This window comes from Eschrichtius robustus, chromosome 11, assembly GCF_028021215.1.
Source record: "Eschrichtius robustus isolate mEscRob2 chromosome 11, mEscRob2.pri, whole genome shotgun sequence".
Taxonomy (NCBI): Eukaryota; Metazoa; Chordata; class Mammalia; order Artiodactyla; family Eschrichtiidae; genus Eschrichtius; species Eschrichtius robustus.
In genome coordinates, this window is record NC_090834.1 from 75,874,474 (window position 1) to 75,884,099 (window position 9,626).

General features: G+C 52.7%; 1 protein-coding gene across 1 annotated transcript; it reads left to right on the top strand.

Annotated features, from left to right (window-relative positions):
- Nucleotides 1-4,423: 4,423 nt before the first annotated feature.
- Nucleotides 4,424-8,833, top strand: TMEM86A (transmembrane protein 86A). The gene is made up of 3 exons (XM_068555140.1): nucleotides 4,424-4,558; nucleotides 6,677-6,941; nucleotides 7,327-8,833. Exons 1-3 carry the CDS (start codon nucleotides 4,538-4,540, stop codon nucleotides 7,761-7,763), a joined length of 723 nt encoding a protein of 240 aa, XP_068411241.1. The 5' UTR covers nucleotides 4,424-4,537; the 3' UTR covers nucleotides 7,764-8,833.
- The last annotated feature ends 793 nt before the right edge of the window (nucleotides 8,834-9,626 follow it).

Below are 9,626 nucleotides of genomic sequence, written 5' to 3' on the forward strand. Positions count from 1 at the left end.
CACTTGTAGAAATTAGCTGAGATTCAGCAGCAGGTCAGGAATCAGGTAAACAAGGGATTACAATGCCAAGTGGGGCAAACCAAGTGAGCAGAATATATCCCAGGGCAAAACCATGGCGGTCAGAGATGGAGGAGGCTACTGGTGAGAAAAAGCCCCACAGAGGAAGCAAGGCAAGCCCAGAATGATGGTTGGTCACCATTTCTGTGTATCCTGCATGTTTCTGGTGTGTGAGAACTGAAAACAATCAGAGAAACTGATTTCTTTTTGTTTTTTAAGGAACAGAAGGCAACTGGCTTCCAGTCATCTACTATGTCAAGTCCAAACTCCCTAGCAGAACATTCAGATCCTTTCTGACCTGGCACATTCTTACTTCTCCAGGTTCACCTTTTTCACCCCCCAGCTCACTCCAGTAATACAGGCATTTCCCTGTATTCAGTGTGTCTCTTGTGCTTCCATGTACATACGCAATTCCCTCCGTCCTATGTTGACTGAAAAAAAATGCACGACGTGAGAGTTGTGAGTTAACTTATATGTGGGGAAAATGAGGACTATAGCCTGGGAGACAGCGTCTCAGATAGCTCTGAGGAACTGCTCCGAAGATATTGGGGGGGGGGGTCAGTATTATATATGATTTTAGTGAAGGGACATACGTGCAATCAAGCACACATTCGGGCAGAGGGCTTCTGCGAGTCACGAGAAAGTTGTTGCTAGTCACGAGGAGCAGATGTCTCTGTTAATGATTTTAGTGCTTTTCTAGATATGAGAAGATGCAAGAAATTGGGCTCATAAAATCTTCTCCTGAAAATATCTAACTATCCGAAGGCCTGTTCTGCCAGTTTTTCCCAGAGCACAGAGGGCCTCATTCCTGATCTCCACCCTGAACTCCTTTCACGGTGTGTTGAAGGTCAGTGACTGCAGTGGCTAGTGACTTTGTAGAGGCAGAAGGCAAGTGACAATTTTTAGCTGGCACCTAGAACATCATTTCCATTAGTGTCTACTCAGTGAAGACGAACTCATCTCTGTAGATTTAGCCCCAGCTTTCTCAGCTCCTCCAGGCACGCTGAATGATTCTGACATCTTTTTGATGTCACAGGAGACATACCTTCATGCCTCAATTATTTCAATTGCCACACTCCATAATTATTGTTTACTTGCCTGCCTGAACTGAACTCCGTGAGGACATAACCTACATATATTTTTTTCTTTTGGTCATGCCACGTGGCCTGTGGGATCTTAGTTCCCTGATCAGGGATTGAACCCGGGCCATGGCAGTGAGAGCGAGGAGTCCTAACCACTGGACTGCCAGGGAATTCCCAGAACCTGTATCTTACTGAAGTTTTTAAACCCCAGCATCTAACATAGTGGCTAGGACATACTTGGTGCACAATAAATATTTGTTGGATCAGTGAATGAATGGATGAATGGGCTCATGCTCTTATAGGGGAGACAAACAAACAAAGAGAAGATCACAAAGCTGTGTGAAATAGGTAGTTTTGGGTATAGAGAGGAAGGGATGCCTAATTTCAGGCAGCCCTGCCCCATTTTCTGCCTCCTATAATATGCAATCAACATAAAAACACTACAGAGCAAATACAATTTTAGTTTTGAAACAACCAAGGAATCTTATTCATAGGAATGAAATTAGATAAGCTCTTTCTTTTGGTGAAGAGGGCAGTGCCTCTGCTTTGTTGATGACTGTATCAGTCAGGTTGCTGTCACACTCAAGGATATAACTTATGAGATGACAGAGATGTGGGCAGGGTTAAGGAAACTAGTCAGGGCTGAAGAGCCACAACTAGCCACAAACTAGTCAGGGCTGAAGACTAGCAACAGCGGGAAGCTGTTGCCAACCCTAGGCCTGAGGTCCAGGGTGGGAGCCTGGAGCTGTAGCCATGGAGGAGCACAGCCACTATGGGAAACTCAGTCTCAGCCAGCAGGCTCATTGTGGGGGTGGGTAGAGGGTGAGGACCTCTAGCATGTTCTCCTCCAACTGCAGATCGGCCTCTGCCTCTCATTAACTGAACTCAATCAGAAGCCAGAGAACGAGTGAACCCTACTGATACAGTTCATAGAGGTCAGCTTCCAGGGGCAGTGTGGAGAAGGGCCAAGAATGGATCTGGGTGGTAGGAGGGCAAACAGAATAACCAGCATGGAGGGGAGATGCTTCTGCTTTGTGGGTGACCTATGTGTATGATTCTTGCCTACTGAGTAATCAAACATTGACACAGCCCTGTGGATTACAATTCTAGGTCTCATGTTTTATCTATTTAGGTATTGGTGTATTCAAGCTTATTACAATCTGTGCCACTTAATTAGTAGGTCTGAGGTGGGACAAGGGTATCTATGTTTTTAAAAAGCTTCCCAAGTAATTTTGATAGGCCCCACTTGTTGAGAGCCACGGTTATAGTCTCACCCTCTTATTTTTATGGATAGGAAACTAACATCCAGAGAAATGAAAAATGCCCTGACTTGGCCACTCTCTGAGAAGTATCCCTTAGGTGACATTAAAGGGTTTGGCTGGAAAACTGACACATTTGCACATATCTTCTGGCCCAATTCCTCCATTTTACTGATGAAAAAACTGAGGCTCCGAAAATGGAGTGATGTGCGCAGTTATATAACTAGTAAGTCACAGAGGAGGAAGGACTAGTACTAAGTACAGTATTTTAACTTTTAATCCAGTGTTCTTTCCAGGCAGCACACTTTGTAGGAGTGTGTGTGTGTGAGACAAAGCCCTTGGGGCAGCAATTCTAGTCTCCCATTCTGGTAAGGTGAATCTCCCCACAGTAGAACACTCATAGTTCCTTGGCCACTGGGACTTTGTGTAGGAAGAGCCTGGAGGGGATGAGGGAAGGCTGGGGGTGAGCCTCAGTCCCAAGCCTTGGCTCTCACCCTTATTGCTCCTGGCTCTGAATCTCTGTTTTTCAATTCTGTCACTAGAAGAGGGCTGCTCCCGCCTCTGAGAGGGTGTCAAGTGGACAACACAGGCTTTAGGGAAAGTAGGCAGAGTCCAAAAGAAAAAAGAAGAGGCCCACTGTGGGAGGGGCTCACAGGGGATCTCAGTCTGTGGGCTTCTCCCCAGCCAGCACAAGGGGGGGTCCAGCACTAGGGCCTCAGTGTCATCATGATGCTAAAATTCCTTTATGGCTGCTAATTAGAGCTAAGTAGGGCTGGTTACTCCACCCCAATTCCCAAAGCCTGACACACAGCTACTTCCCTCCTATGGCAGATCAAAGACCACCGGGCCATCCGTTAAGATGTATCTGAAATCTCCATCTCCAGGAAGACCCCTAGACTTAAATTTCCTGAAAGCAGCAGCCCTTGCCCTTCCCAATCCTACACATGTTGGGCTTGGGAGGAACCTTGGAGAACATCCACTCATCTTATATATGAAGAAATCAAGGCCAGAGAGGGGAAGCATGGAAGTGGCAAACCTGGGACTAAGTCCCAGTCTATTTGACTGCCTACCATTTCTCTCATGTAATTCCCATGATTCTGAACATGCTTGGTTCCAAATGTGCCTGTGTACTTTTAGTCTGTGTGACATCAACATTAATCTGCTTAAGTTGCATTTTTGGTGGAGTTAGTTCACACTCCTTTGGGTCCTTAAGTATGCTCAGGTCTGCCTGTCTATCATTCCTGGTGTGTTCTTGTGTGTCTGAATTGTGAGAAGTGTGTGCCTAAGGGCAATTGAGTAACTGGGTTTATCATGGGTCTGTAGGATGCTGCATGCCTATATATGTGTCTCTTTTTACCTTGAAGAATGTGTGTCCATCTGCGGTTGTCCGTTTTGTGTCCATGTACTTGTTTGATGCCTAAGAGTAATTGTGATCCTGTGTGTGTCTGTGCATATGTATGGGTCTATGGGCTGCTACATGTGTCTTTTCATGTTGAAAGTTGTATGTCTGCTGACTATCGTGGGTCCATTTGGATGTGGGTTTGTACACAGTGAAGGCTGTGGGTCTAATTGTAACTGTGTCCGTGTGGAATGCATGTTTAAAGGCTGAAGGGAATCTGTCTTTGCCTTTTATCCCCGGGTTATGAGAAAAATGTGTGTAGCCGTGTGACCAGAGCAAGAATGTGTTTGTCTCTTGGCCAATCTCCGTCCTCACCCAGGGCCTGGGGTCACGGTTGCTTTCCAGGATGCCTCGGCACTGATTCCCAGAGGGGCGGGACCTGCAGGGCCCCGCCTCCAGCCACCAGGGATAGGCAAGCCTCTCTACCCCGGGCGGTAGTGGCCGGGTGTGTGGGTGTGAGGGTGTGGGAGTGTGGGTGGGTGGTGGGCGGGGTCTAGCCCGCATCACCAGCCACCCTCACTCCTCCCGCACCCCCCCACAGCCGACTCCAGCCTGCTCATTGGCCGTGTCTGCGGTGACGTCGTGGGGATCGCAGACAGAACTCTCAGCGCCCGGCGCGCGGGAGGTATTGTCCGTCACTGGGGCTTTGTTACGTCGTCGCCTACTCACCTGGCTGCGGGCGCGTCCTGGCAGCTGCAGCCCGGAGCTGGGTGCCAGCTGCTGCGGCCGCCGCCTCCGCCATGGTGTCCCCGGTCACTGTGGTGAGTGTGTGAGCGAGCGAGCCAGTGTCCGGCGCGGCCAGAGCCCACCGGCCTGGGGACTGGGCTGCGGGAGGCCAAGCAGCCGGGGGCCGAGGAAGGGCAGGGATCCCGCGGCGGCCGCGTCCCCAGGCGGAAGTCGGCGCTGTCACGATCCGCCGCATCCCAAACCTCTGCGCCCCTCCTCCGCGCGCCCGCCGCCGGTCGGAGGGAGGGAGGAAAACAGTGGGCACGTGACTCGGAAGCGTGACTTTGTTGATCGCTGTGTGTCTGGGGCGGGTTGGCTGGATCGCTGCCTGGGAGAGGAAGGGGACGGCAGCCGGCCGCAGGCTTCTGCGTGGGCAGACCACAGCGAGGCGTGGGAGAGGGCGGGGGAGAGCAGGAGGGTGACTGGGACCTCCTGGGAATCCTGTTCCAAATTTGTTTCCTCCCCTTCCTCATCTTATAGAGAAGTCTGGGGCGGTGCAGGGCACGCTCTGAGTCTAAACAGCCTTGATAACGCGCTGGAGGAAAAGAGGTCGTTCTCTATTGACACCCCTTGTTCAGACTTTCTCACCTGAACCTTTGTCTCTCCCCCGCCCCCCTCCCCCTCCTAGTGCTGGGTTCTCTATGACTATCAAAACCTCCCCAGCTGCTACTGCTGTTTCTCCTTCTAGGAAATATGGGGCTGGGGGAGGGGTGTGGAGTAGATGCTTCCAAGGGCTGGCAGGTGGAGGCTGGGGAGATCGGGGGACTGTGAGGATAAGCTGTCTCCTCCTCTGCCCATGTCCCTGCCCTGACCAGCCTGCATGGGGGAATCTCCATAGGAAGGAACTTAGTCATCTCTTCTCACTGCTCTCACCCCTGGCAGAGCCAGGGCAGGCTTAGACCCTGGACCCACCATCTGCCTCTTCCCAGCCTCCTTCATCACAGCCTGTTCAGTCCCAGGTAACCAGGGACTGGAGGTCTGAGAGTCGGAGTGTGTACCCAGAGCCCTGTGCTGGGCGGCTCACCCAGCCAGAGGCCTATCACTTTGGGCAGAGCATGAGTATACCGGAAACCTCAGCTGCTCTGAATCACTCTCAGAGCCCCGGTACCAGAGGCCCAAGAAAAGGAGCTTCAGGGGATCACAGATTCAGAATATCTGCAGCAGCCCCCTGGTGCCTGCATGGCCTTGGACACAACCTTTCTTTAGCTGCCCTCCCCCCTAATCTGGCTGAGACCAAGTCAGCTGCTCTAACTTCCCCCTCTCAGTTCCTCATCTCCTCCCAGCCTGACTGCTGGCTTCTGATCAAAAGCTGGGAAGAGAACCTCTCCCTCCCCTTCCTGCCTCTCTTTCTGATGTGCCTTGAGTTGCTGTTGTTCTCTGGGAAATGAGGCTGACTGACACCCTCTCCAACCCCCCAATTCCTGAGATTGCTGGTATTTCAGGGACAGTTTTCTTGCTCCTAACTCATGGGTCCATTTCTCTAGGCAGCATCCCTGTCTCCTCTCCTTGCCCTTGATGGTACCTTGAGGCTGGGGCAGCTGGAGTGGAGGCTGAGTTTGCAGACTGGCCAGGGAGAGAGCCTGTGGGGGCTGAGATGGTTGACGGTGCCCACCCTCACACATTCCTGGCGCTCACCTGGTGTCGCTGGGCCTGTGTCCTGGTCCTACTGCTGAGGATCACGAGTTGGCCAGTTGTGGCGTCTCTGTGATTTCCTGCTGACTCCACTCTATTCCAGACAGCTGGGGGCTGATGCTGGCAGAGAGAGGCTAAAGGGGCTTTGGGGAAGGAGAGGGAGGGGGCAGGAAGGGAGAAGCATTGGGCTGCAGGACGGGACACTATTGCAAAGTCTGTTTTCTGCGCAGTGAGTGACTATTCTGGTCCTGCCCCAGGGCCAAGAATGGATGCAACTAGCAGGGACAGTGGAGCCCTTTCTCTTCCAAATCAATTAAGCCTCAGGGTAATGATGGGCTTGTTCAGACTCTGCTGGCTGCTTGGGGCAGGCCAAACTGGGTTTCCGTGTGTCAATCCTCTCTGCTTGGGAGGTGGGCCTGTCTTTGGGGTAGATGCCTGGGCTGAGGGTGCTGGCTCTGAGCCCCGCTTTGGGCTTCTGAGCTCCCACGCTCTGAGTGCTGCCCTTGTCCTATGTCCTCCAGGTGAAGAGTGAGGGACCCAAGCTGGTGCCCTTCTTCAAAGCCACTTGTGTGTATTTTGTGCTCTGGCTGCCCTTGTCCAGCCCATCGTGGGTCAGCGCCCTCATCAAGTGTCTGCCCATCTTCTGCCTCTGGCTCTTCCTTCTGGCCCACGGCCTAGGATTCCTGCTGGCCCACCCCAGTGCCACCCGCATCTTTGTGGGGCTCGTCTTCTCTGCTCTAGGTGATGCCTTCCTCATCTGGCAGGACCAGGGCTACTTTGTGCACGGTCAGTCATCACAGTAACTACCTGGGTGGAATCCTGGGGTTGGGGGCTAGAGGACCCTGGGGGGCCAAGGATTTGGGAAAGGGAGGTTTTTTTGTTTTTGTTTTTGTTTTAACAAGAATATGGGGAATTTGAGGGGTTCTGTGGCCAAAGACTGTTGGGGCCCCTGTTGGAGGATGACCCTGCCGGTGATATGGTGATCAGTTCTGGAGTGCCACAGGAGAGTTGGGGAGGGTATCTTTGCCTTCATGGATTTCTTCCCACCCCTGTTACTCTCAAAAGAAAGCTCCTGGGTTATCCCAAGCACTCTACTCCTACCCCCACCTCCTGTTACTCATTATTCACCTGAGCTTGGCTTCAACATCCCATCATCCCCTCTCACTTTTAGGTCTGCTGATGTTTGCTGTGACCCACATGTTCTATGCCTCGGCCTTTGGCATGTGGCCATTGGCTCTTCGGACAGGTCTGGTGATGGCAGTACTGTCGGGCCTGTGCTATGCCCTCCTCTACCCATGCCTCACAGGTGCCTTCACCTACCTGGTGGGGGTCTATATGGCCCTTATCAGCTTCATGGGCTGGCGGGCTGTGGCAGGGCTACAGCTGGTTGGGACTGCCTGGCGCTGGACTGAGCTGGCGGCGGGCAGCGGTGCACTGCTGTTTATTGTCTCAGACCTGACCATCGCCCTCAACAAGTTCTGCTTTCCTGTGCCCTACTCGCGGGCCCTCATCATGTCCACCTACTACACCGCCCAGATGCTCATCGCCCTGTCAGCTGTCGAGAGCCGGGAACCAGTGGAAGACTACAGACCGAGCAAGGCCAAATGAGGGGCCAGGTTCTGGTCACCCCTCTCTTCTCCTGGCGCTGGGGTCCAGAACCTGGGAACTTCCAAGAGCTGGATCAGGATGGCTGCAGTACCAGCCTGGGGCAGCAGGTACCACCTGTGAAATGCACAAGTTTGAGGGGATAAGCAGCAAAAGGATCTTTTTAGCAAAGCTAGTGGTCCAGGACAATGCTGAGAACTAAAAAGAGCCAGCTTGATGCTCCTTGCTGGAGCCAGAAGACGATATCTCCCCACCTCTACCCCATCCAGACTGTCAGAGCCCCTCCGGAGGGCCATGGTGCTCATCCTCTTAACCTCCCCTACTTCTACTAGATGGAAGAGTCTAACTCACCCACTTCCAGTCTTTCTGATTTGCACAGAGTTGAGGGAGGAGGGGAAGAGTCTGTGCTGAGATGACCCACGTCCAGGACTTGAAGCCCCTTTCACAGGCCCCGAGTTGGGAAGATTGGATGGGGTGGAGTCTCCCTTTCCCACATCTATCCTTGTTACTTGAACAATCTTAATCTCTAAGTGTTGGGTGGGAAGGTGAAGGGGTGTCTATCCAGGTAGGCAAGATTGGGGACTACTTTGGCCTGGGAGTTTAGGGTACCAAGGATTCAAGTTGGTCCCATCTCTCAAAGGCCATCCTAGAACTCGGGCCCCACACCACCACCCTCAGACCCTATCCCCAGGGCTAGGGTGAACCACGCCAAAGGAAGGGGCCAGCCTGTGTGTGCGTCTGTATGTGAGTCTTGTGTGTGTCATCTGTCTCCCAGCCTATCTATGTCTTACTCTGCCAGCTGTCTCTGACCTGCTGTGTGTCAAAGTCTTTTAGGGAGAGGGCCTCAGGGAGCTGCTGAGGGGTTGCTGAGCTTGGCTCAGAGAGCTGGGATGCCCCCCACATACACACCCACTCTCAGGTCTTTCCTCCTTGCCCCTCCTGCACTGGGAGTGAGAGGAGGGGGCTCCAGTGACACTCTAGGGTCATAAGACCCGAGGCACATTCAATGCAAGGGGAGCAAGGATGGGACAACTCCATCCGATTGCTCGTGTGAAAAAAAATAAAAAATACCCAAGGGCCATTGGCTGCTCTGCTTGTCTGCCTGTGTGGCACGTGCCTGTCTTGGAGAGGTGGGGGTGTGGGGCATGGCGCCAGGGGCCCTGGATGTCCTCACAGCCTGGGTCACAGTCCTGGCCGGTGCATCTTGGCGCCAGGCTGGCTCCCTGGCTCTGTTGACACTGTGCTGGTTGGAGCTTGTCTCCCTTTCTGGTCACGTGTGTGGGTGAGGATGTAGATCAAGAGGATGGGGGATGGCTAGTATTTTCCACCGTCCAAACTTGTCCTTGATGCACTCCCCTGTGCACAGGTGCCCAGCACCTTTGGTGACTCCTAGTTACCCAGTGTCCTCTACTGCTACCCAACTCCTCCCCTCCCCACCCCAGACCTGCCAGCTGCTCCAAAATGATCCAGATTCCCTTCAAGCATCTCCTTTCTTCCTGGACTCTGGGCTCAGTTGAACAGCTGGGAGGAATGAGATTAGATTGTCTGGTTCATACTCTAGATGTGCAGCCCTGGCAGAATAACGTGTCACCCCACTCCAGGGGCATTTGCATCTTAATGGGCAGCGCCCTGACCCAGAAGTAAAAAGGGAAGCCTTGGGTGGTGGTGAATACGCCATCAGTAGAGGGGTTGTACAGTTGTGGGGATGTGATAAAGAGACTCAAGCCCCATATGGGTGTTGAATGAATCAGTGATTTTCAAACTAGGGTTTTTACAGAGATCCCTGCTAGTGGGAGCTAGCAAAAGAATAAAGTAGAGGAGGGAGGCTCAAAGACCCCCTATCCTTGTTTCAGGTCCAGTAGCTTC

Excerpts from the sequence above, each read along its gene's own strand:
- TMEM86A (XM_068555140.1), top strand. The coding sequence starts at position 4,538 with ATGGTGTCCCCGGTCACTGTG. Across the intron at positions 4,559-6,676 it reads TGGTGTCCCCGGTCACTGTG|GTGAAGAGTGAGGGACCCAA; the intron begins GTGAGTGTGTGA and ends TATGTCCTCCAG. Across the intron at positions 6,942-7,326 it reads CCAGGGCTACTTTGTGCACG|GTCTGCTGATGTTTGCTGTG; the intron begins GTCAGTCATCAC and ends TCTCACTTTTAG.